This window comes from Hyperoodon ampullatus, assembly GCF_949752795.1.
Source record: "Hyperoodon ampullatus genome assembly, chromosome: 16".
NCBI classification, from domain to species: Eukaryota; Metazoa; Chordata; class Mammalia; order Artiodactyla; family Ziphiidae; genus Hyperoodon; species Hyperoodon ampullatus.
In genome coordinates, this window is record NC_136929.1 from 73,038,028 (window position 1) to 73,065,292 (window position 27,265).

The 27,265-nt window shown below is 44.1% G+C and overlaps 1 protein-coding gene and 1 pseudogene across 2 annotated transcripts in view; one reads left to right on the forward strand and one right to left on the reverse strand.

Annotated features, from left to right (window-relative positions):
• FLT3 (fms related receptor tyrosine kinase 3) overlaps positions 1 to 26,570 on the forward strand; it is a gene marked incomplete at both ends in the record, with an annotated part of 78,507 nt that extends 51,937 nt beyond the window's left edge. Inside the window, 15 exons of the mRNA XM_079721562.1 lie at positions 2,466 to 2,569; positions 3,261 to 3,369; positions 3,636 to 3,814; positions 4,812 to 4,918; positions 5,005 to 5,137; positions 5,227 to 5,331; positions 9,054 to 9,164; positions 10,178 to 10,331; positions 12,128 to 12,210; positions 14,209 to 14,336; positions 17,582 to 17,704; positions 19,543 to 19,654; positions 19,972 to 20,071; positions 20,533 to 20,638; positions 26,448 to 26,570. Coding sequence (XP_079577688.1) covers positions 2,466 to 2,569; positions 3,261 to 3,369; positions 3,636 to 3,814; positions 4,812 to 4,918; positions 5,005 to 5,137; positions 5,227 to 5,331; positions 9,054 to 9,164; positions 10,178 to 10,331; positions 12,128 to 12,210; positions 14,209 to 14,336; positions 17,582 to 17,704; positions 19,543 to 19,654; positions 19,972 to 20,071; positions 20,533 to 20,638; positions 26,448 to 26,570 — 1,777 coding nt within the window. The remainder of the gene's footprint in view (positions 1 to 2,465; positions 2,570 to 3,260; positions 3,370 to 3,635; positions 3,815 to 4,811; positions 4,919 to 5,004; positions 5,138 to 5,226; positions 5,332 to 9,053; positions 9,165 to 10,177; positions 10,332 to 12,127; positions 12,211 to 14,208; positions 14,337 to 17,581; positions 17,705 to 19,542; positions 19,655 to 19,971; positions 20,072 to 20,532; positions 20,639 to 26,447) is intronic.
• On the reverse strand, positions 15,862 to 17,426 carry LOC307065213 (large ribosomal subunit protein eL29-like; annotated as a pseudogene). Its single transcript has 2 exons — positions 17,423 to 17,426; positions 15,862 to 16,347 (listed from the first exon to the last, which is right to left on the reverse strand). The product of its transcript is annotated as a large ribosomal subunit protein eL29-like (transcript).
• Positions 26,571 to 27,265: the final 695 nt, after the last annotated feature.

Sequence of the window (27,265 nt, forward strand, 5' to 3'; positions counted from 1 at the left end):
GTTGTGTTAGTTTCTGCTGTACAGCAAAGTGAATCAGCTGTATGTATACATATATCTCCTCTTTTTTTTGATTTCCTTCCCATTTAGGTCACCACAGAGTAGAGTTCCCTGTGCTATACAGTAGGTTCTCATTAATTGGTAATTTCTTTATCAAATTGATTGGTGCTTTTGGCATGGTCCCTGGCTAGCACACTGACTTCTTTTTTATCTCTTCTCTTCTTCCTTTTCAGGGTCTTTGGCTATTGTCCGGTGAGAATTACATTTTCCCTTTTAGAAGCTCACATCTTTCTCTTCTTGGACCACTTAAACCCTGCCTCCATAAAGTCTGGAAATCGCATGTACCTATACTTACTTTTCTCCTGAAAGTTATAATTTGTCTTTCCCGCAATCTTTCTGTCATTTCCACTTCACCAGCCGTTTCCTTCTGGTTGTCCAGAAGTAGGTCAGGATAAGAAATTCCCCTTTCTGCTTTTTCAGCCTTCTTGTTAACAAGGCAAACAAAAAGCTTGTTCAGTGCTCACTTGATAGGAAATGAAATCTCCCATCACTATACACAGTCAGAATTACCTTTAAGCTTCCGAGTTAAGGATGTATTTGACATTGGTGTCAAATAAACCTGGGCTCGAAATCTTCTCTATTGATTGCTAGGTGTGCGGTTTGACTCTTAGGAATCAGCTGGGATTCTCTTCTCTCCTTCCTCTTCGCGTCCAATCCAGCACCTGCTGTTTCTTTTTGTCCTGGTGCCTCTTGGTTTGGCTCTTTCCTCTCCCTCCCCATTTTCCCTGCCTTAGACAACACTCATCTTTTCACACTCTGAACTCTCAGATCTGAACTTTTACTTCTCCTCTCCTAAGATTTCCCACATTATACTGTAACTGCTCATTACTTGTCTGCCTTCGCCACCAAACTGTAAATTCTGTGAGAACAGAAACCTAGTTTTGTTAACTCACTGTTGTATTCCCGATTCCTCCCACAAATAGCCTCTACCATTGACAGGAGAGAGAATGAGTGAATTCATGACTGAATGAATGACTTCCTAGGTTACTTCAACAGCGACCTCCAGGCGTCCCCCCAGTAAACTTTCCTGCTGCCATCACTCTGAACTAAGATACTGTTCATAACGTTCCTCTCCTGCTCAGGAATCCACAACCTCTCCTCCCTGCTTTCTCCATCAGGTCGAAATAATTAGGCTTGTTTTCCAAGGTCCCGGATCAGTTGGCGCCACCCTGCCCATTTAGCCCTCTGTTCTGCTACATCCCACCCCGCACCTCTGCTCAAGCCAAGAAGCCTCCCCGTTTCTCTCCTTGTGGCCTTATGAGTTCCCGTCTCATGGCTTAAATCATGCCGTTGCCCCCGTGCTTGGATGTCTTCACTTTCTCATGAAAACCAACTCACCTCTAAAGACCTAGCTCCATTCCTGCTTCTATGAAGCCCTTGGAACTTTTCTCACGACACTGGCCTCTGCCTTCTTTGATCTTCTACGGGCCTTCGGTTTAATGCTTTCACTCTTCCCCATAGGCAGGTTTTGTCCACCCACCTGGATTATGATATCTCTGAGGACCGGAGCCGTATTCATAGGTCTTTTGCATCCTACATAGCTCCTCCTGTTCACATTTCCTGTGTATACATGTACTTTTTCTTTCCTTTTTTACTTCAGGTAGGCTATATAGAGGTGGCCTAATTCAGTATCTTCTGAACAAGCCTTAGATTTTCTTATTCTAAGGGAAATTGCTTTTCTATTTCTTCGATGCACGAAGGCACATTCATCAGCTCCTTGCTTCCCCACCTCTCCTAAAATATCCACCATCCCGTCTACCTGCTAGGATTGGTGGATGATCTCCAGTACCATATACCTCGTAGGCTTGGTGGATGAGCACTCCAAGTAGGTACTAGAGCCTGCTGAGACCACTCAGAGACATCTGTACTCAGTGGATTTGAGCCGTCATCACTGTCAATCACTATGTCAAGGGTTGGTCATAGGTCCTGCCTTGGACCAATGTCAGAGAGCTATCCTTTCAGGAAGCTGGGGGGGTCCACGGGCTCCGCCACCTACAAAGGTTCTTCCATATTTCCAGGAAGTCAGACTAGTCTGGAATGTACGTAACAGTAGGGGCCGGAACCTTCTTGCCTCTCTTAGCAGCTCCAGCCTAGATCAGTGCTTTTCAACTTTTCACGTGCATGTGAATTCCATGGAGATCATCTTAAAATGCAGACTCTGAGTCAGTAGGTTTGGGGTGGGGCCTGAGATTTTGTATTTCTAGAAAGCTCCTAGATAATACCAAGGCTGATGCTGCCTGTTTGTGGACCACACTTTGAGTAGCAAGGACATCTGGGAACCTCTCTGTCCACTGAACTTGAGAGAGTGAGTGTCTTCAGGAAGACTTAACTCCCATGCACACCATTATTCATTTCAACATCTCCTCAAAGAATCTGGCTAAGTCTGTCTTTTATTCTTTTTCCAACAGCGTATCTAAGTTTTGCAACCATAAACACCAGCCAGGACAATATATCTTCCATGCAGAAAATGATGACGCCCAGTTCACAAAAATGTTCACGCTGAATATAAGAAGTAAGTGAAACTGTCAAGAAATTTTATTTTACGCTTGTAACTCCTTAGTAAGGTATTAACTCGGATCAGAAAGAGATAAGCCATGGCTTAGGGAAGGAAGGCTACAAAAGTGTTTTGACATGCTGAAGTGTTTTGAAATTGTACTTTCATATCTACTGGCTTGTTGATACGCAGATCTCTTTCTGGGCTCGTCCTTTGAAGCTAAGATGCTGATTCCATATCCTCTCTGAAGGTGCTTTACTGTGTGACTTTATTGATTTTAGTACTTTGAAAGGTCCTGCTAAGGAAAGGCCAAAAGTCATACTACCTGCCATTTAGTTGTTTTAATAATCTTTGTTCCTCTGGTCCATAAAACGATGAGAGTCCATTTTGCTGGACGTTTTGCAGGTCCTTCTCCTGAAGCTAAGACTCATTTTAGGGTGCTCAGTAGATGGAGGTCTACACCTGAGCTCTCTCCAGGAGGGGTCTAGTGGTGGAAAAGGGGGTGCTCCCCAGAGAAGTTTAGGGCTGCCTGCACAAAAGGTGACACAAGGGGAAAGAGGACCCCCTCTTTGAGTCACCCTGCATGACACACGCTCCCAGGAGCACAAACCGCGTAGAGTACGTGAGCAGCCTATATGAAGCCGACTTTGAAACCCTTTCTGGAAAGCACTGTACTTCATGAGCTTGATTTCCCTGTTGTTTTCTACAGGGAAACCTCAAGTGCTCGCCGAGGCATCGGCAAGTCAGGCTTCTTGCTCCTCTGACGGGTACCCGTTACCGTCTTGGACCTGGAGGAAGTGTTCAGACAAGTCTCCCAAGTAATGAAGACACTGGCCCCTCTTGTGTTAGAAGAACATAAAACTCTCTCTGACATGTTGACTGTTTCTCATGAATTCAGTTTAAGAAGAAACAATGAAGCCTTTAAAATGCTTACCTTCTGAGTCGACCGTAATTCTAAATGGTCACAGATTGTTTCTGATAACCTTTCATAGATGTCTCTTGTAGTCCCCACTAGAGAAACCCTCACTTCCAATCCGACGATAGCCCCGCCCGTCTAAATTCTCGGTCTGCTGTTTCTTTTCAGCTGCACAGAAGAGATCACAGAAGGAATTTGGAATAAAAAGGCCAGCAGAAAAGTATTTGGACAGTGGATATCGAGCAGCACCCTGAACATGAGCGAGGCCGTCAAAGGGTTCCTGGTGAAGTGCTGTGCATACAATTCCCTCGGCACCTCGTGTGAAACCATCCTCCTAAACTCACCAGGTAGACAGCAGTTGCTATTGTAACACGCCACCTTCAGGAATTCCCTAGTAGAAGTTAGTCCCTGTCATTCGCTTTTATTGGGGGAGTTTTACAGGAGTGTGTAGGTTCAGTGTGTAAGACGAGAGGCTTTTTGAGTCAGGCAAGAATCCCCACTGAACATACATGTTTTGTAGTTCAAGGGCAGAGTGACTTCTACTGACATTATTGTGACTCAGGAATTCAAGTGATGTGGGTAGCACCATAAGCTCCCAGGATAATGGACATCTACCAAGAAATCCAGCTCTAGGGAAACAGATTTAGTAATTTGGAGTCTCTACCACTTTCCATTTTGGTTAGTCTCCTTATTTGCCTTTAGCTTGCCGTTGTATCATTTTTGGTTTGATATTTAGAGCCCTCCTAAATTAAGCAATTCTGAAACCTGACCACCTACACTAATGGTTCAAAATCACCAGCATCCCCAAACTAACTTCCCCACATTCGTATGACAGCTTCATAGTGGGAACACAAATTTCTTTTTTTTTTTTAATTGAGGTATAGTTGGTTTACAAAGTTGTTTTAGTTTCTGATGTACAGCTAAGTGATGCAGTTTTATATAAATATATATACATTCTTTTTCAGATTCTTTTCCATTATAGTTTATTACAAAATATTGAATATAGTTCCCTGTGCTATACAGTAGGGCTGTGTTGTTTATCTAGTTTATATATAGTAGACGAACATCTTTTTTTATCTGACTTTCACATCCTGTGGGTTTAAATAGATGTAATTCTTAAAACCCCTAGCAAATGATTTTTTTAAATGGGTTCAGAATCATTTAAAATTTTCTGGGAAGGAGTCGTTCTTTATATGAACATGGCCTGATTTTCTGTGGGGATAAGCGTATTAGTCGAGGGCTTGTAGGTTCCGCAGACAGGATGTGCGACGCCGTAACGAGCATTCTGCTACAGTATCCACCGGGAATTCTCATCCACTGCTCCTTGATGCTCTTCCCTTGCAGGCCCCTTCCCTTTCATCCAGGACAACATCTCATTCTATGCAACAATTGGCCTCTGTCTTCCCTTTATTGCCGTGTTAACCATGCTAATTTGCCACAAGTACAAAAAGGTAAAAGCAAAGGTAAAACGTCATCATTGTGTCCCATTTCTGAAGAACTCTCTATGGCTAACTGACTCATTATTTCATCTCTGAAGCAATTTCGGTACGAAAGCCAGCTACAGATGGTGCAGGTGACCGGCTCTCTGGATAATGAGTACTTCTACATTGATTTCAGAGAATACGAATATGATCTCAAATGGGAGTTTCCAAGAGAAAATTTAGAATTTGGTAAGAATCAGATGTTTCAAATGTTTCTGTCGAGTTTCCTTCTTGTTGGAAAATCTTCAACATGCACTCACTCACCATGTGTCTTGCAGGGAAGGTCCTGGGATCGGGTGCTTTTGGGAAAGTGATGAATGCAACCGCCTATGGAATCAGTAAGACAGGGGTCTCAATCCAGGTCGCAGTCAAAATGCTGAAAGGTATGGTTACATCAATCAATAGCCACGGCGATGCACAAAGAGGGGAGGTGCCGCCTCCCACCTCCTCTTTTCCATCATTGCTATGGTTACTGCTTGCCGTCCTTCAAAGCCACAAAGGGAGCGAGTTGGGGTGGCTGTCAACTAAGTCATGAAGATAAAATACGAGTCGTGAACACAAAACTCCACCTCTTCTTCCTCTTCTCTCTTTGTTTAGGTTTTTTCAGCCTCAGTATTTGGGGATACCATTGCTACAGGCAGCTGTGTGTCTTACATTTCGACACAGACCCTGGATAGAGGAGGGAATTGGCGCCTTCTGTACCACTTCCCACTCATTTCTCATCTGCTGCCACCTGGCTCTCCCGAACCTCCTCCCCTTAGTAGCACTCACTTAGCAAGAGCACCCCCAGCAGACTTTGGCTAAGCGATCAGTGACCACCACCTCCACCATCACCGTGGACCAAGCCTAATGGGCATTACTTGAATTTTTAGCATAAATTGGCACGATTGTCTGTTCCCTCCATCTTTATTGTGCTTTCTTCCTTTGGTTTCCATGTCACCATATTCTTCTGGTTTCCTCCTACCCCTCTGACTGCTTCACAGTCCTTTGCTGGGCCCTCATCTTCTCACCCAGCTTCTCACCCAACAGAATTCCTCAAGACTTGCTCCTGGGCCCCCTTCCCTTTTCACTCCGCACGCTCATGGGCTGTCTCAGCTTACCCGTGACCTCATCCCATGTACCAATGGTTCTCACGATTGCACCTCCCTTCTGAGCTTCAGGTTATGTCCAAGTGCTTGGACGTCTCCAGAGTCCCTTGAATTCAGCTTATCCAAAGCGGACTCCTCCAACCCTGGCTCTCTGTCAGCCCTCCCTCTCTCACTGATTGGTTGCGAGTACCAATGACCGGCCATGTGCCACCCAGGCAGGCCAACCAGAAACCTAGGACGGACTCATCCTTGAAACCATCCTCATTCTAATTCCCTGTAGGCTATTCCTGTCAGGCTTCCTGCCTAGCGCGCCTCTTGAGTTCATCCTCTTTTCTCTTAACCTCTGTTACTACCACCCGGACCAAGTCTATCCCTTCCGAATGGATGCACTAGCCTTCCAAGCAACTACCCTATATGGACTCTTACCTCCTTTTGGATTCTGAAGCCCAGGTGATGGTTATGAAATGCAAAGCAGAGCATATAATCTTCCTGCTTAACCTTTCCAGTTGCTTTTAATTTCTCCTGAAGAGTCCACACAGCCCAGCACGACGTGGCTGCAGCTCGCCTCTCCCCTCTCACCCCAGCGCTGCAGCACAGCCGGCTCTCAGTTCCTCTGGAGCACCGTGCCCCCTCCCACCTCAGGGCCTTTGCACAGGTCATCCTTCCGCTTCCGCTTCCCCTTTCATGTCTTTATCTCCTGCTCCTCCTGTAGATCTCAGCTCAAATACCACTTGCTCAGGGAAGCCTTCTCTCACGCCACAGATGAGCTCAAGTTCCTTGCTAGATCCTATATCCCAGCTCTCGGTGGGCCTTTTTCCCCCATAAAGTTGATCACAACTACAATTCCATATTTGTTTAATTATTTAACTAATGTCTTAGCTGCCTCAGTAGTCTGTAAGCCTCATGAGGGTGGGTCTGTATGTTTTGCTATGCTGTCCTCTTTCTTGACCTTGGCCCATCCTGTTTTCAGGATGGCATGTTCTTCTTCATCCTTCCCACTGTGAATTCACCTGGTTAACTCCTAGTTTCCCTCAGGTCTCAGCATAGACATTTGGTGTCCCCTTCCCCACCCTCCCTAAGGCTGGGTTAGGTGTCCCAGCACCCCTACTTTCATTTGCCATGTGGCATTTATTTTTTATTTTTATTTATTTTTGATTGAAGTATAGTTGATTTACAATGTTGTATTAGTTTCTGCTGTACAGCAAAGTGATTCAATTATACATATGTATACATTCTTTTTTATATTTTTTTCCATTATGGTTTATCACAGGATATTGATTATAGTTCCCTGTGCTCTACAGTAGGACCTTGTTGTGTTTCCATTCTATATATAATAGTTTGTATCTGCTAATCCCAAACTCCCAATCCCTCCCTCCCCCACCCCCCTCCCTCTTGGCAACTGTAAGTCTGTTCTTTATGTCTGTGAGTCTGTTTCTGTTTCATAGATAGGTTTATTTGTGCCATGTGACATTTATGACACTATATTGTAATTGTTCATTTACCTGTCTCCCCTTTCAAGGAGGCTCTAAGCTCCAGGAAGACAGGGGCTGTGTCTTTCTATCATTTATTCCCCCAAGGCCTGGCACATTGCCTCATACACAGTAGGCATTCAATAAATACTTGTTGAATGAATGAAAGTCAAGTAGTGGTATATGAAAGTGCTTTGAAAGAGTTAAGCACACTGTAAAAATATATTCTTTTGGTCATGAGGAACAAGACATGGACAACTGAAAGCCACAAATCCCTATAAAACATGAGGCAGTGGAAAACCTGAGGTACAGTGGGTCCCAGTGCACACAGTGAAGGATGTCACTCCCAGGCCAAGAAGTAGGAAATTAGGATGCCCCTGAGAGCTCACACAAGTCAAAACAGATGACATCAAAGCTCTGGGAAAGGGCCTCCCTGGTGGCGCAGTGGTTGAGAGTCCGCCTGCCGATGCAGGGGACACGGGTTCGTGCCCCGGTCCGGGAAGATCCCACATGCCGCGGAGCGGCTGGGCCCGTGAGCCATGGCCGCTGAGCCTGCGCGTCCGGAGCCTGTGCTCCGCAACGGGAGAGGCCACAACAGTGAGAGGCCCGCGTACCGCAAAAAAAAAAAAAAAAAAAGCTCTGGGAAAGCCACATAAAGGCTACATGTCTTCCAGGACAAAATAATGACACCTGGAAATAGCTAATCAAATCTCCATTGAATGTAAAGTTAAGTTACTCTATCTGTAAGAAAGAATATGTTAACAGATGGTGGGGGGCGCCCAGAGACCTTGCCCTTGCCTCTAGGCCTCCAGCACCCTCCCGGGCAGGGGTGTCCTGACCACCTGGGCCCATTGGCCTCAATGACAGGAGACCTTTGAGTTCACCAATAAGTACCTCCATGCCCTACTTCTAAGCAAGATGATGAATACAATTTGCCAAGCTCTCTAGACTTACTCCAGGGAGAGTAAGTGGATACATTCTAGCCTACCCAGCAGCTCTGTTCCTCATGATCAATTAGGGAGTCTCTTGAGAACTTGGTCAGTGGGAACTGGTCTTCTTTGACCTTCTCACCATGGGGTCCACTGACAAATTTAAGATTCTAGACCTGAGGGTCACAGGCTGGAACCAACCACCCTCGCTGACATTCCCATCTTGTCACTCTATGACTTTAACAAATAAAAGTGTCACAAAAAAAAAAAAGTATGTTTCTCCCTTCAGCATATTTATTAACTTCAACTGTGGAGGAAAAGCATGTATTATTATTTTGTTTTATTTTAGTTTTTAAGGGTCAATTATAAAGATTTTTATTTTGTAGGTAGAGGAAAGTCCAGTAGAAAGGCACATTATTTGGTTCAACTTTCATGCTACAATCTTTGAAATTCTGCCTTAAAACATAGGGTATTATTATTCAAAATGTATGTATTATTGTATGTATTTTAAAACTTTTATGCAAATCTACTCTGAACTGAGGAAAATTTTAATTTATTGAATAACCTAAAATACCTAATTTACTTCCATTTTACATTTGTAATGCCCTGCCATTGACAGAAAAAGCAGACAGCTCGGAAAGAGAGGCTCTCATGTCTGAACTCAAAATGATGACCCACCTGGGCAGCCACGAGAATATTGTGAATCTGCTGGGGGCTTGCACCCTGTCAGGTAACCAGTTCCCACTAAGAACACCTAATCGAAAACGTTTTAGCCTGAAGACATAAAGGGCATTTGTTCTCGTGTTTCTCTCGTTCTCTCAGTCACAGGGTGGGCCCCCAAACCCAAGTGGGATAGGACACACCTCACTCTAGAGTCAGATGGGTCAGTGTAGACAACGCCTGTCTTCATCGGGATGAGCCACATATTCTAACCTACTTAAAGGGACTTCCCTGGTGGTTCAGCGGTTAGGATTCTGGGCTTTCACTGCCTTGGCCCAGGTTCAATCCCTGGTCGGGGAACTAAGATCCTGCAAGCCCCGTGGCGCAGCCAAAAAAACCCACAATAATAATAACAACGCTGCAAGTACATTTTGTGGTGTCTCTCTACCTGCTCAGAGGGTGCTTCTCCCTGTCTGTGGAGCTGACCCAGATGCAGTGCTGAGCTGCGCAGCTTGGCCGTGGCCCTAACTGAGCTGCTTCATGTAAGGCGTAGCCAAGGAGGTGTTTCAAACTCTATTCTCCCAGAATCCAACAGAGCATGTGCTCTGATTCTCTCACTTCTGCCTAGAAGCACCCGAACCCCGTGCCCAAGGGTCATTCCTTCTGGGACAGCCAGCCGGGCACTGGGACAGAGAAATAAAGAGAAAATGGATTTAACAGGTGGCTAGGGATGTATTTCTCCCTCCTCGGGTAAACCACAAATCAGCTTATATTTACCAAGTGCTCACAACGCAGTCAACATATTATTCCCAGTTGCAAACTGGAGAAGTTAGGTGGCCAGTGGTTCTTGGTGAGGCCACACGGGCCAAAGTGGAAGGCAACAAGAGACAGCCTTCCAAGGAGTTTGAGCAAAAATCTGAAATTGAATTTAAAGTCCAAGAGGAGATAGGTTTAGAGAGATCTGTGCTCTCCCCAAGTTAGGGGAGAAGGGCGTTCTTGTAGACTATGGTTTCTGCCACACAGATGTCTGAAAAAAATGATTTGGTGTCTGTATACCTAGCATGAAAACTGTCACTATTTCAGGACCAATTTACTTGATCTTTGAATATTGTTGCTATGGAGACCTTCTCAACTATCTAAGAAGTAAAAGAGAAAAATTTCACAGGACGTGGACGGAGATTTTCAAGGAACATAATTTCAGCTTTTATCCCACTTTCCAATCACCCCCTAATTCCAGGTAAGAGACTGGGTCACAGTTTCATAATCATACATTACAGAACAGACAACGTATGATGGTTAAACACACCCCACTGGCCAGTTTCTAAAGGCCATCCTCCAGCATTTTGTGTGGTCTGTGGGTTCTAAAACCTAGAAAGGTCTCTTATCTTTGTTATAGTTTCCCTGTTGATTTGAACCACGAGGCTTTCCCTTTCCTACAGCACAGGTACTGCAGCTGAACCAATTCTGTCCACAGGCGCCTAATCACATCCTAGACATATATTCAGTTTTAGGAAAGGTGCATTATTCAATATGTCAGGCCTCCTGGCTGACACATGGGTATTGGTAGAAAGAATGAACCCCTTTCCCAAAGCCCTTGATATATTCATAGAAAGTAGTGCAGGTCCTGGGAGTATTGCACAAAAGAGCTCTAAATGCATAAATCGGATTTTTAAAAATTAGGATGGATTGATTGACATAATGATGGGGACAAAATAAAGTAGTGGTAACATTTGTCTCTATGCTCTGCCTTGTATATTCTGCCATCTGTGGGATCCTGAGTGACTCTCAGTCCCAAGAGGGCTGTAGGTTTGGCGGGATGCTCGTCCTCATCCTTGGAAATTTCCTGCTAATTACCTGAACATCATAGCTCGATGACACCCTTCTCTGAATGAATTCACAGGCACTCTGATAGAATGAGTCCTCAAGCCACAGTGCATCCCGAGTTCCCTCCTACATGAAAGCTCTCCCTTTTTCTAAATGCGGATTTGTCAGAGACTGTTAGCTTTACCGGGGGACTTTTGGAGGATCTGTTTGAGATTCCCTGTGTTCTTAGCATGTAAGTTTCAGCTCACACCTCTGGCCTTTTAATGCTGAGACAGAGACCAGCATCTTAACACCAGGGACCCCATGGAAACCCCATGCGTGTCTTTGTGCAGCTAACCTTAATCATTTCACACCAAACTTCCCTTTTACACTCGTTTCTCAGTTCATATTCCCAAACTGAGAGGATTCTATAATGTCATCCGAATTCTAGAACAGAGAACCCGTGTGTGACTAGGACTCCATGGTTAGTGACAACAATGCTGGTCACTCAGTGCCTTTGATTCATTCCAGTCACTGGATATTAAACACACTGAAGCAATTACTTTTGGAATATTTGTGGTCTGAAAGCATTAAGCTATTTTCTAAAGATGTGGACATTGTAATTGGGGTCAACTATTATGCTGGAATAAACTGAATCATTGTCTGTATATAATGTATACAAAATTCCTCAGTGAAGAGTTCTATATTATACACAGTGAAAGAGATTTTCCTTATTACTGTTTATTAATTTCACAGGAAAAGGGAATGAGCTTTACAAAGGTCAACTTGGAAAAAAAAAGGATGATGAAACACTAAAAGTCTCTACAGAAGATCTATAATACATGGACTTTTATAGGGAAAGTCACACTCTTTATTAGCTTCGTGATTTCAGCAAATCATATTTATCTCACCCAGCCTAGCTTTTCTTTTATAAAATGTGACTTTGACACCCAGCTTGTAGGGTTGTGGGAAGGACTGAGTGAGGTCCTCTTTGAACCGTAAGATTCCATACAGGTAACAGGGATCACTCTTATCCTTGTTCGACAGACAGGCTCAGTTACACAGATGTGTTTAACGTCCACACACACTAAAAGGACTAGTTGATGCCATGCTTTTAATTTAAAAGCCCATTTATAATTGGAATTCATTTATTTGATGAATTGTAGTTTTTCTAATAAAACATCTACTCAGAAGAAGAACATAAATAATGAAATAACTTTTTTTTAATAGTATGCCTGGTTCAAGGGAAGTCCAAATACACCCGGACTCAGATCCTGTCTCAGGGTTCAATGGGAATTCATTTCAATCCGAAGGTAATATTTTATTCTAAATAGTGGCACTTCCAAATAGAAATGGATACAAGAGTTCTGTGTTAGCTATTTTTAAAAAGTGTGTAAATGCAAAAGCATGTTTATCTTTGCTAATGTAATCTATAGGCTTTATTAATGCATATTTGCTTTATAGAATTTTTAAAAAATAAATTTATTTATGGCTGCATTGGGTCTTTGTTGCTATGACTGGACTTTCTTTAGTTGTGGAGAGTGGGGGCTACTCTTCATTGCAGTGCGCGGGCTTCTCACTGCAGTGGCTTCTCTTGTTGCGGAACACGGGCTCTAGGCACGTGGGCTTCAGGAGTTGTGGCTCGTGGGCTCTAGAGCGCAGGCTCAGTAGTTGTGGTGCATGGGCTTAGTTGCTCCGCAGCATGTGGGATCTTCCCAGACCAGGGATCGAACGGTGTCCCCTGCATTGGCAGGCGGATTCTTAACCACTGCACCACCAGGGAAGTCCCAATGCATATTTACTTTAAAGGTAGTGAAAAGCCACCTGTTTAGTAGTGTGAATTTTTTTTTAAGGAATTTTGCCTTTATTTTTTTAAAATTTTATTTATTTATTTATTTATTTATGGCTGTGTTGGCTCTTTGTTTCTGTGCGAGGGCTTTCTCTAGTTGTGGCAAGCGGGGGCCACTCTTCATCACGGTGCGCGGGCCTCTCACTATCGTGGCCTCTCTTGTTGCGGAGCACAGGCTCCAGACGCGCAGGCTCAGTAATTGTGGCTCACGGGGCTAGTTGCTCCGCGGCATGTGGGATCTTCCCAGACCAGGGCTCGAACCTGTGTCCCCTAAATTGGCAGGCAGACTCTCAGCCACTGCGCCACCAGGGAAGCCCTAGTAGTGTGAATTTTATGTCAATGTTTCTACTAATAAACACTGAGAGCTATTTTATTTGATCAGGTTATTCTTTTTAAAAGTCATAAATTGGGACTTTTCTGGCAGTTCAGTTGTTCAGACTCTGCGCTTCCACTGCAGGGGGCATGGGTTCAATTCCTGGTTGGGGAACTAAGATCCCACAAGCCACACAGTGTGGCAAAAAAAAAAAAAAAAAAAAAAAAAAAAAAAATTAACTAGAAGAACATTAAGGACTTCCCTGGTGGCGCAGTGGTTAAGAATCTGCCTGCCAATGCAGGGGACACGGGTTCGAGCCCTGGTCCGGGAAGATCCCACATGCCGCGGAGCAACGAAGCCCCTGCGCCACAACTACTGAAGCCCGAGCGCCTAGATCCCATGCTCCGCAATAAGAGAAACCACCGCAATGAGAAGCCCACGCACCGCAACGAAGAGTAGCCCCCGCTCGCTGCAACTAGAGAAAGCCCGCGCACAGCAACGAAGACCCAATGCAGCCATAAATAAATAAATTTATTATAAAAAAAAAAAACTTTAGTGGTGTCACACACACAATGAGGAGTTTCATTCCCCTTTAAAAAAAAAAAGAACATTAAGTGCACAAACAGTTCATAAAATGTAGTAGATAATTGGTAATTCTTTTCCCAGTGTGACAAAACTACCTAGTGCAAAAGAAACCCCTGACTCATCCCAGAGAGCTGGAGAATTCACTCCTCTAACCAAAGAGAACCTTTAGGTGACCCTTCCTGGGCTGAACAGTTCTCTGCATAAATAGGTTAGCCCTGGTGCCACCAGGAAGATGATGTCGTAGTTCCATTTGTACATGAGGTGCTTACAGAGATTTATAAGACAACTTCTTTTCTTTTTTTTAATTGAAGTATAGCCGACGTACAATATTATATAAGTTACAGGTGTACTATATGGTGATTCACAATTTTAAAGGTTGTACTCCATTTATAGTCATTATAGAATATCAGCCATATTCCCTGTGTTGTGCAATATATCCTTGTAGCTTATTTCATACATACTAGTTTGTACCTCGAAGTCCCCTCCCCCTATCTTGCCCCTCCCCCTTCCATAAGGCAACTTCTTTGCATTTTGGCAAAAATGAAGACCAGTTGTGTTTTACAGATGAAATTGAATACGAAAACCAAAAAAGGCTGGAGGAAGAAGAGGACTTGAATGTACTTACCTTTGAAGATCTTCTTTGCTTTGCATATCAAGTGGCCAAAGGAATGGAATTTCTGGAATTTAAGTCGGTAAGCTCCTTTTAAAAACGAAACTCACAATACCAACAACAAGAAGATAATTTTGAAGAAGAGATGTGGGGTTTTCTTTTTTTCTTGTTTATTTTAACTTGCAGCTCCTTTCCCTCCCGTTCACAGTTGGAGTCACCTAGGATGTTACATGGGCTCTTGGCTAATTATAGTATAAAGGTCAGGGATCCCTTATAAAACGATGTTTATCACAGCCCTCCCAGACGGTCCAAAGTCCCTGAAGCTTCCAGAAGTCCTCAGGAATCCCTCCTCAAAACCAGGTGTAGCCCTGTCGGGCAGTCACTTCAGGTTGTTTAGACTGTGTCCTACCTTTGACCCAGGGGGTGAGCGGAGGCTCAAATCCCGGGTGCCCTTCAGGCCAAGCCAGCCGCGCAAGGCACCGGTGTCTCTTTCGAGAGTTTGCTGTGGGTTGGCAGCAGCCTGTGGGTCTGCTAATCCCAGATCCACTGGGGCTGTGATGTGAAGACCTCAGGGCCCCCTCACACCGTGGACTCTACCCCGGTTTTGCATTCTTTCTATAATGTTCTTTCAGTCCTGCTCTTCTCTGACATTTCAGACGTCTGCTGCCTGTGAACCGATTTCCACCATTCGTCTGGCTACTTCCTGTCCTCGTTTTCTTCCCTTCCACTACTTCTCTTTATTTCCCCAACGTTTTCCTCTCCTTTTCCCTTTGGGCTCCTAGCCTCTTCCTCTCCCTCCTCCACTGCCCTCTCTTGGCCTCCTCTCTCCTCTTTCTCCCTGAATTTGGAAAGAGTAATTTCAGCTGTATTTTTCTTTTTCTTTAAAAAAGTACAGTCTCCAATATAACGTATTACATCAATTATATCCCAGTTTTAAGAAAAAGATTAATGTGAAATAGATCAATAGCTTTGAAGAACAAGAAAACAATTCTATTCAGGAGAGCAACCAAACCATGAAACAGGTTAAGATAAACAAGAAACACCTAAGATCTGTTTCTTTCATGAAGAAACCTGTGAAACTTGATTAAAGGGCAAAAAGGAAGACCTGAATAAATGAGTTCTGTTTTGTTCATATGGGAGAGATTCACCGTTTAAAAGAAAAGTCAGTTCTCACCAGATTAATCTGTGTATTTCTCACAACCCCAGTTAGAATCCCAAGGTTTTTTTTCACTCATGGATATTGAAAGTACGTGTTGCTGTCTTTCATTTCTCTCTCCCTTTCTTTCTTCCTTCCTTCCTCCCTTCCTCCCTCCCTCCCTCTCTTCTTTCTTCCTCTCTCTCTCTTTCTTTCTTCCTTTCTTTCTTTCTTTCTTTCTTTCTTTCTTTCTTTCTTTCTTTCTTTCTTTCCCTCCCTCCCTCCCTCCCTCCCTCCCTTCCTTCCTTCCTTCCTTTCTTCCTTTTTACTGACAGATCCTGCCTCAGGTTTATTTGTACCAATAGCACAGGAGGACACCAGCCCCATGCAGACAGCAGCCCAGGGGTCACACCAGTCCTTCTGTTCCCACATTGGCAGATAAAGGCCTCTATTCTGGAGCCTTTGTGAGGGCCTAGGTATCTTTGGGAGCCTGAGCCGGAGCCAGAGCCTGAGCCGGAGCTGGAGCTGCAGCTGCAGCCTTGGCCTGGGCTTTGGTTTGAGCCTTGGCCTGGGACTTTGGCCGGCAGAACCTGAGACCCTTGGCGATGCGGGAACGTTTCTTGAGCTTGGGGTGGGCAATATAGGCAAGCTGACTGAGCTTGTGGCTGCTCCCTTTGGGACCTTGGGTTTGGCCTCCTTGGGCTTTATGAGAGCCTTGACAGCTTCAGCAGTGCACACGTGGCCCTGGCGTTGCTGGCCTGAATCTTCTTCAGGCCCTTCTTGTTGTGCTTCTTGGCAGAGGGCGTGTTCCTCGGGAACTCGGGGTCCACCCCCTTAAGAGATAATTGTGATCGGGGTTTCTTGATGCCATTTCCGTGCCATTTTGGGGACTGGCTGTGCGTGCTGTGGTTCTTGGACTTGGCCACGTCTGCACCGGGGCCCACAGATCCCGAAGCACCTGGGACGGAAGAGAAAGAGCTGCCGTCTTTACTTTTCTTTTCCACAGTTGGGCGTCCTCGTACTTGCTCAACAGTGAAAAGAATCACTGTCTCAGAATCCTTCCCCACCCCAGTCCCCGGACACTTTCCTCTCCTCGTGTTCCCTGCCGGCTGCTGGAGTATGTCTCCTCTCTCACCTCTGCATCTACAGTAGCACTGTCACCAGTTTCTTTACAGACATTGAAAGCATCTGCCTAGACGGTCCAGCCCGGTTGCTGCCTGTAGTTAAGTAAATTCTCAAACTACTCACGATTGGAGGTCAAGGGGCACTGCCTTTTCTCCCCCTGGGCTTGTGATAATAAGAATGTTTTGAAGTTTATCTGGTTTCTTGCAACTCTCTCCCATTTTCCCTTTAGGCCGTCCCCGTTCTCTAATTGCGTTAAGCGGGGGCTACTCTTCGTTGTGGTGCGCGGGCTTCTCATTGCCGTGGCTTCTCATTATGGAGCATGGGCTCTAGGGCGCACGGGCTTCAGTAGTTGTGGCCCACGGACTCAGTAGTTGTGGCTTTCAGGCTCTAGAGCGCAGGCTCAGTAGTTGTGGCGCACAGGCTTAGTTGTTCCATGGCATGTGGGATCTTCCCGGACCAGGGCTCGAACCCGTGTCCCCTGCATTGGCAGGTGGATTCTTAACCACTGAGCCACCAGGGAAGTCCCTGTTCCTTTTAAAATCTTCCTCTGTGGAGTTAATTTTCTTGCCAAACCACTCGAATTAAAGTCACATCATCTCTCAATTCAGGAACTGTTTCTAATTTCACCTTAGTCAACCTTCCCAAACTTCTAGTATTTTCCCTCTTTTTTTAATATTATGCCAGTATATTGCCAAAGGTATTTTCCCCTCAGAAAAGACATTGTCTCCACCCCACAGAAGAGTGCTCTGAAAACCCCTTTAGAGGCCCTGCTGCTGTGTCTCTTATTTATAGCAAGATATGCACCTTGCTAGGGTTGACCTGCTTTCTCAGAACCCGGCCCCTTTGGCCTCTGGGAATGTTCCCTAAGCAGCACCAACGGCTGAAGAATTGTTCACGCACTTAGTTACACATCGTGATGATTGCTCAGGGCCCAGTAAAGATAAGACACCTCGAGGAACTACAGTTTTGTCATCTGTAACTCCTACTGAACTTGAAATGAGAAGAAAGATTGTACTCTGTGATAATCTACATCATGGTAAATAACACTCCCAGTTTGTTCCTTCTAGTGTGTTCACAGAGACCTGGCGGCCAGGAATGTCCTTGTGACCCATGGGAAAGTGGTGAAGATCGGTGATTTTGGACTGGCTCGGGACATTATGAGTGATTCCAACTACGTGGTCAGAGGCAACGTGAGACTGCTGCTTCTCATATAGTTTTATCCTGTTATTTTGTGTTTTTGTCATCACTGCTCTAAACATCTGCGCTCACTGTAGTGCATTTGTGATTTATGTTAACCTCAGAAAACTTCCTCCCAGCAGTTTGCTTTCTTAGGCTTCCAAGGTTTTTCTGCAGCTTCACGGAAATATTCCATCTGTAATAAAAGTTGAGCAAAATAGCATCACACCTATCAATTAGGGGCCTTTGGATGCAATCCACACTTAAAAAAAAAATCTCATTACTTAAAACTTATTTCAGTTCCTTAATCTATAAAGTGACTATTGAGTTATGCTTTCAATTATGGGAATAGGTAATCGTTACAAGACAGCATTTTAAAAATACAACGTGTAAATTAAATATTAAATATACATTTTAAAAAGGCACAGTATTTAAATCGGATGTTAGTTAATGAATATTTGTCATCCTCTTACTGTTACACAGGGAGACCTAAAACATCACTGAATCTACTTGTTAAAAAAACCTAAGGACACATGTGTCACTTATAAGAGAACTAAAAATACTAGATGATAAAATTGTGTGTAGTTGAAAGAGTATGGTTTTTAAGAATTACAATGCCTGGATTTAAGCCCCTGTTGTTCTTTATGGCTGTTCATTTTTGTGATTTCTCTCTGCTTTATTGCGCCTACTTGTGAAGTAATAATAATAACAAATGCTGGTATTGTGCTTACCATGTGCTAAGCGCTCTTCTAAGTGCTGTACGTGTATTGACTCATTTGGTCCTCAAAGTACCCGTTTGTGGTTGAGCAAACTGAGGCACAGAAAAGTCACTTGCTCATGATTACACAGCACATGGGTTAGAACATGAATGGTCTGAGCCCAACGCCTGTGCACGAGCATGATGTTACAGTGTTTCCCATGAAGGAGTATTCACTTAGCTCATAGCGTTTATGGGAATAAACCAACCAAACTCCATTGTCCAATACATGTTGCAAATCAAATTAAACTGTGTTCCCACTAGAATCAAACACACAGCTGATTTTGGATCTATGCTTCCCTCATTGTAGCTGCAGTCTTAAATAGGATGAACTAATAATGGCTATGAAGTTTCTACCCTACTAGCTGGTGGTTTCTTAAGCAGGAAAGGGAATTCCATTTGGAACCACAATTAATCCCTTTAATTAATCAAATTAACCAGACTAGCCTCCTTGATTCTCCCAGCTCATCCTTTTGAATAGGATTTAAACCAGGGTATCTTTCTTGAGCTTTGATTTTACTTGGCAGATTAAATGTGCACCGTTAAGGGCTCTCAACCCCTGAAAAAGAAAATACTACAGAACGCTCAGCCCCAGGAACCTCCCCGTCCCTGTGTCTTGATTCTAACCTGAGGCTGTACTAATTCAAAACTCCCCTTTCATGCTACAGAGAATTACTAAAGCCACAGAAACCCGCCTGGTGTCATTTCTGGAAGCGATGACGTATGCTCCCCCATCACATTCTTGTGAATGGCATTTCCACTAAAATTCTTCCAAGAAATGCCTTAACAGAATACTCCACTTACCCCTGGGGAAGTGCCTGGCTACTCAGCAGGAAGCGAGTGTCTACTGTGAAACTTACCAATGCCAAGTGCAAGCTTGAGTTTTAAAGAAATAAAGTTTGTTTGTTTAAGGCTACTATGTTACAATATTAATTTGAAAGTGAAAAAAAGGCCACTTGAGGAATATGATTTTCTCAAGGAAGCATTCAGTGTGGCCTTAGGGAGAGAATAAAAGTGATCACCTAGCTAACGAGAAAAGAAGGAATGCTTGTACTTGGAAAATTCACCACTGATCTCTGCTTGGATTTTACACAGGCCCGTCTGCCTGTGAAGTGGATGGCTCCTGAAAGCTTGTTTGAGGGAATCTACACAATTAAGAGCGATGTCTGGTCATACGGAATATTACTCTGGGAAATATTCTCGCTTGGTAAGACTTGCAGTTCCCTGAGCCCGGGGCTTCTGCTTTCTGCCTCCTCTGCACGCCTCCCCCACTCCTAAGTCAAAGGGTGGAAGAAATGCCATGACCCAGAGCCCGCCTAGTCTTACTTCTGTGGCAGCCTGAGCCCCTTTATTTTTACGTGCTGGTGTCTGTTGGTCTGTTCTGCCTGCCAGAACGTGGCTTCTCCTGCCCAGCACCACACAGTGCTGGCCCAGGGAGCCACAATCCATCATGTTTGCCAATTGAGTGAATAAGAAACAACTGAAGGGTGAGTGGATGGTTATATGCCCTCTTGTTTTTCTCAGGTGTCAATCCTTACCCCGGGATTCCAGCTGATGCTAACTTCTACAAACTCATCCAGAGTGGATTTAAAATGGATCAGCCATTTTATGCCACGGAAGAAATGTAAGTTTAAGTCAGACCGTAAAGTGGCTGAAATCGGAAATTTACAGCCTGTCTAGTTCCAAACCCATGAGAAAAAAAGTAAAACTTTAGTATGAAGTTCCCATGATTCCTCTTAAGAAAAGAAAAGAAAAGCAAAGAAAGGAAAAGAAAAGGAAAGGAAAGAAAACTCTTCCTTTTGGTTTCAGGGATTTCTGAACATAACTGAATGTTTTCTGGGTTTCAATTCCTTTACTTGAGGGACCCTTCTCCTGAATTCTGGTCCACACTGTATTTGTCAAAATGCATCATCTAATTTTTCCTTTCTCATATGAGTTCAAAATCTAAGCTAGTACTTGCCTCAGGACAAACATGCCATAAACAACTATCTCCACAGCAATAAATGGTGCTTCGTTAAGTGGAAAGTGACCCATTTTGCTTCATTCACATTTCCTATCTTGCTTCTTCTTCTGTTGTCTTTACAGATACTTTATCATGCAATCCTGCTGGGCTTTTGACTCTAGGAAACGGCCATCCTTTCCTAACCTGACTTCATTTTTGGGATGTCAGCTGGCAGATGCGGAAGAAGCGGTAGGTAGCAGCACAGCATCTTATAAAGTATCGTTAGGAAGGAAAGAACTCTGGAACTCCGAACACTCATTGCTGATTTCCTGAGTGCCAAAGGTACCAAGTTGCCTTCCTCATCACAACTGGTCTAGGTTGCTCTTTAAAAGTTGTATGGGGTCAAACTCATAATCCTAAACTCAAAACAAAGGTCCACCCATCCTTCATCAATATAATTAGATTAAGAAAAGCATTCAGAAAAGTAAAGCTACTCTTGTCCTGGAAAAAAAAAAAAAAGTTGTATGGGGTTAGATATACTTATGGATAAGTGTTTTTAGGGGGAAAGAAAAAAAGAAAAACTTTTCCTGAAGATTTTAGCCAATTGATTAAGAAATTAAATGCTTTTAAGTGACCAGTGCAGAGGACCAAACAAATAAATAAAACGTAATCCCTGACCTCCAGAAGCCACTGACTTTACCTAATTCAGCATGAAGGTTTTGTGTGGAATAATCATACAACTCAATCATGCAATAGAGTGGAAAGAGCATTGGCCTGGAATCCTGAGAGCTTAATACCAGCACTGGGCCTTAGTTTTCTTACCTGTAAAATGGGTTGCTAAGGTAGATGACCTTTGAGCTTTGGGAACTGGGAATTACTTTTCTGACTCTCACCCTTAACAGTACCACCTGATGTAGTTAGAGGAGCCATCCCCTAGACCAAGTGAACAAAGGAACCTGGAACTCCCAATACCTCGGTTCAAATCTTGGCTCCATTGTTTGCTTCTGATATGAGTTAATTAAGTCACTCAATCTTTGGGGGAGGGGTGGTCTCAGTTTCCTTATCTGAAATATGGGATTAACAAATCTTTGTGGATTTGTAAGGACTAAATAAGGTGATGTATGTGAAAAGACTTAGCACATGGGGAACATTTAGCAGGTGATAAATGTTAGTTAAATATGAATCTGAGTCTTTAAATGGATTGTCCGTCCGCTTTTTCTACATTATGAGGAGTCCATTTTCAATTCTGTAGTCTTTCCAGAGACCTGTGTGGATGGTATGTGTCTTCTCCTCCTGTTATGATTTTTTTTTAAATCACATATGGAAATTCAGCATTGTCAGGGAATTAGGACAAAAAGGAGAGCTGGAAAGCCCCCAGGGGACTCACAGGCTACAGAGCAGATGACTTGTAAATAGTTAAGGACACTGTAAAATAAACCGAAAGCAGAGTTTTATAGAAAAACAAGTAATGAGTAATTTTTACTTGTTGGGCAGTTGGGTGTGGCTCCATAGCGGTGTTATTTGAGCTGAGCTGTGAAGACTGAGTGGATTTTGGCTGCTCACTGGGGGATGGGGGTTAGCAGGGTGCTCCAGGCTGGGTGAGTAACATAAATAAAGGTTCAGAGCTGAGAAAGTAGAATGGAAAATAATGGGTTGTAACTAAAGTATAGGGTGAGTGGGGACATGTGAAGGAAAACAAGACTGCAGAGCTGGTGTGACCAGCAGGGAGGGTCCACGGCTGCTGAGGCGCCCTCGGCTTTGTTCAGGACGACCTTGATCTGGCCAGAGTTCCCCTTTCACATCCCCACACCCACAGGACGTCCCAACCCGCTTCCCTCTGTTCGAGGGGCCCCAGAGGTATCAGGCATGGCTGAATTGCAAGATCCCCGTGGATGAGGATTCAGCTGAGGGCATCTGTGCTCCAGGACCATCCTCCACGTTTTCCCCAGTCTCCTCCACTCCCTGCCCCTCGCGATGGAAGGTTCCTTTCCCTCCCAGTATCAAAGGCGCTGAGAGCAAGCTGAAACACCTTTAGCTAAGTTAGAGGACGGGACCCCTTGGGTGAGATGAGCACCCCAGGAGGAGTCCCTTACTCCTGCAGGTGCTGTGGGCTCAGTCCAGAAGCCTGGGAAGCAGACACTGGGTTTCGGTCCCCACTTGCCGCTTGGCTGGTCACCTCTGAGGCAGGCACATCCTGCACAGCGATGCCAGGCAGCTCCACCCACAGTGGGCAGGCCCCTGCCCTCCGCCTCTTCTCTTCACATCTCCTAACATGTCACGTCCAGTCTCTTGGGTGGGAAAACAGGCCAGCATGCCTGGCGCAATCTTTCCTTGCACCCACGTGAATGGTTTTTGTAGAATCTCTGTCTCGGCTTCATTTACAGACCAGGAAGGAAGATGGTTCTTGGAGGACAAGTGAAACAGGGAGGGAAACACATCTAGAAATTTCAGGTTAACACTTTAGATCTAACCCAACCCTGATGGTGTGGAGTGAGAGCAGGGAGGTCACTGAATAACACGCTAAGGCATTATTCAGACACTGATGAACCAATGAGATTTTTAGAATGGACAGACATGCTTCGATATCTGTCTTTGATAAAGACCCAGATCACTAGGTATGGTGACGGATATTAACTAGATTCTTGGGTGATTCTTTTGCAATATATACAAATGTGAATCACTGTGATGTACGCTTGAAACTAATTTCAAGTGTAACAACATGTCGATTATACCTCGATAATTTAAAAAAGAGCCTGATCAAATAGCTTCCCCTCCCCAAATTCTCCCCTAACTTCCGATTTCAGGTCCCTTCTTCTGAATCCCCTAACACTTTGTCTGTCCCTCTACATGACACTCAAGTCATGCTGTGCGATAGTTTTGCTTTGTGGGTCTGTCTGCCTCATCACTAGATTTGATCCACGAGGGCTAGGATGATGTGCTCTCATCTTTACGTCACCTGATGTCACCCCATTGTCCGGAGACAGTAACTGGCTATTAAATAAATGAACGAATGTCAACGTGAGAGTAGGTTAGTGACCACATCTGTTTTGTTCGCCATGGTATACGCAGCTGTAGCATCATGCTTAGTTCTCTCAGCTGTAAAATGTGCTGCTAAGCTACATGACCTTAAGGGGTACTAAGCAAATATTCCTGGATGGAGGGAAGGAAAGGATGCATAAAAGTACATTCAGGAAAACAAAGGCAAAAGAGCAAAAGTAAGGACACGAGTTAGGGTCGTTCCCTGGCGGTCCAGTGGTCAGGACTCGGCACTTTCACTACCAGGGCCTGGGTTCCATCGCTGGTTGGGGAACTGGGATCCTGCGTGCCTCGGATGGCAACAGCAACAGAAACAAAGAAGGACACCGGTTAGGAGGTGACTGCAGCCGGAGAGGTGAGCAGACAGGGAGTGAAGAGATGATGAAGGGACAGTGGGATGAGGGAGGGACAGGCATGCCTTCTGCTTCCAGAGAGGCCCCTGAACTCATGCCATCTGTCTTCTCCTATCAGCCCCTATAAATTATGGGAAATATATACATTTTAAAGATAGAACTGGGGCTTCCCTGGTGGTGCAGTGGTTAAGAATCCACCTGCCAATGCAGGGGACACAGGGTCAAGCCCTGGTCCCGGAAGATCCCACATGCCGCGGAGCAACTAAGCCTGTGCACTACAACTACTGAGCCTGCGCTCTAGAGCCCGTGAGCCACAACTACTGAGCCCACGAGCCACAACTACTGAAGCCCGCACGCCCTAGAGCCCATGCTCTGCAACTAGAGAAGCCACCACAATGAGAAGCCCACGCACCGCAGCAAAGAGTAGCCCCACTTGCCGCAATTAGAGAAAGCCCGTGTGCAGTAATGAAGACCCAACGCAGCCAAAAATATATAAGTTTATTAAAAAAAAAAAAAGACAGAACTGAGGCCATAATGGCCTCTGAAAGCAAGAAGGAGATCTTTGTGGACCAGAAATTATGGAAAATCCCCGAGACAATGAAAGCAGTTAAGACTGAAGAAGGAAAACCCAAAACAGAGGCTTCTTTGAAAAAACAAGGCAAAGTGCTTTCCTAAAAAGGTGGGAAGAGGTATAGATTCTGCAGAAGCTCTGTGGTGGGAGCAGCCACACTGTGAAATAAATACAAGAATAAAATGGGTGTTAAATATGTAAATATAACCACTGGTGAAGGAGAAATATAATACATAAGCTCAGATTCAGCAGAGAAGAAGAAAGGGACCCTAGAAAACATGATCAACCTAACAAAATGGAAAAGAGAGAAAAAAAAAGAATTCATGACAATAGAAAAGACAAAATGGCGAGGATTAGTAAGCTCATTTAAGGAAGAGAATTTCGGGCTTCCCTGGTGGCACAGTGGTTAAGAATCCGCCTGCCAATGCAGGGTACATGGGTTCGAGCCCTGGTCCGCGAAGATCCCACATGCCACGGAACAACTAAGCCCGTGTGCCACAACTACTGAGCCTGTACTCTAGAGCCTGGGAGCCACAACTACTGAAGCCCACGTGCCTAGAGCCCGTGCTCTGCAACAAGAGAAGCCACCATAATGAGAAGCCCGTGCACTGCAAGGAAGAGTAGCCCCCACTCGCCGCAACTGGAGGAAGCCCGTGCACTGCAACAAAGACCCAATGCAGCCAAAAATAAATAAATAAATAAAATTTTTTAAAAAAGAAAGAGAGGGGCTTCCCTGGTGGCGCAGTGGTTGAGAGTCTGCCTGCCGATGCAGGGGACACGGGTTCGAGCCCCGGTCCGGGAAGATCCCACATGCCACGGAGCGGCTGGGCCCGTGAGCCATGGCCGCTGAGCCTGCGCGTCCGGAGCCTGTGTTCCACGACGGGAGAGGCCACAACAGTGAAAGGCCCGCGTACTGCAAAAAAAAAAAAAAAAAAAAAAAAGAAAAGAAAAGAAAAAAAAAAGAAAGAGAATTTCAAAAGTGGGTATGAACCATCTTCCACATCTCGGCCCTGGAGCCCTGGTAAGGCTCTGGAGAAGAGCGTTCCCGGACCCAGAAGATAGGAGTAGGAATAAGTAAACTTTTCTGCAGGGTAGGCTGCTGATGTGACTCACAACTCAAAAGTGCGTCCTCTCTGGTCCAGCAATTCCACTTCCCTCATTTATTCCAAAGGCAGACAAGGTCACGTGTGCACTTTTCAGTTTATGTGATACAACCAATCCATCAAAATTTAACTATGGTACATCAGTACTGTGGAACCCTAGGCTGCCGTTAAAAAGATGAGACGTGCCCGTGTGTGGTAAATAGTGAAAAGATGTAACACATGTAACATATGAGCAACGTATTTGTAATTCAAAACAAGGTTCTACAACAGAACCTACAGTCTGAGCCTCCTGACACAAAATTGTGTGTGAACAGCAAGCTAGCTATAATGGTGACTTCGGCTTTTTTTTTTCTATATATCTATCTATATTGCTTAGTTTATCTATATGAATGTGTATTAACTCTATAATGAAACAAAAAAGTAGAGCTGTTTTCATTTTGGACAAAAATTTTTAAAGTCACTAAACTCTTAAGTGAAAACCCAATCAATTCTCTGTATTTACCACATAAAGAACAGATTTTTTTGTGGCCTTTCTCTGAGTTTTTAAAAAGTTATCTTATTGAAGTATAGTTGATTTACAATGTTGGATTAATTTCTGCTGTATAGCAAAGTGATTCAAGTATACATATCTATACATTCTCTTCCATGATGGTTTATCACAGGATATGGAATATAGTTCCCTCTGCTATACAGTAGGGCCTTGCTGTTTATGCATTCTCTATATAAATGGCCTTTCTCCTTTATGGTTTTTCTGCATGGCCTCAGGATTTCTAGATTGAGATTTTACATCTAAAAGAAGAAACAATAATGAAATAAAATATTTGACTATGACTTGATTTCTCCATTAATAAAAGGATGAAATTTGCTTTGTCAATTAATATGTAGAATATCCTCTAAGATCTATGCATAATAAAAGTAACAATTGCCATGTAGGCATGAGACACATAAGTCTTCATCAGATGGTAATAAGTGTCCTGTCTCTCTCCCACATGCAGATGTATCAGAACATGGATGGCCATGTTTCGGAACGTCCTTCTGTTTACCAAAACAGGCGACCTTACAGCAGAGAGGTGGACTCAGGGCTACCCTCTCCACGGGCTCACATTGACGATTCCTAGAGAAACAATTTAGTCTTTAAGGACATCATCCCCCCGCCTACCTTAAACAGGCTGTAGATTACCAAAACAAGATTAATTTCATCACTGAATGAAAATATATTCTCAACTGCTGCTTTGCTGGACTTTTCTCTAGAAGCTCTCTGTATTTACTCTTGTTTCCAAAGGGACTTTTGTAAAATCCAGTCATTCTTTGCACAAGGCAAGAAGAGCTGATAATTAACTTTATCGGAGCATCTACCTACATCCACAGGCCTTCCCAGTCTGGCTTGAGTGAAAATTGTGTACCTGAAGTATAGTATATTCTTGTAAATACATAAGACAAAAGCATTTTGCTAAGGAGAAGCTAATATGATTTTTTAAATCTATGTTTTAAAATAATATGTAACTTTTTCAGCTATTTAGTGATATATTTTATGAATGGAAATAAAATTTCTACTATAGACATGTTCGTTATTGAATTGTTTACGTGGTAGATTTAGGGTGAGACTTAACTGGAGTCATGAACCTACTGAAACCATGTCAGTTGTTTTGTTTGTGCCTGTGTGTATTTTTCCTATGGTGATGGCTAATTCCTTTGTCATATTTTTGAAAGGCTCTATGACTCCTGCCCCAGACTGTGTGAAGAACAGCCGATGTTCATGAGCTTTACAAAAAAAGGTGTCATACACTGTGTAGACTTCCAGAGCCTACTTTCA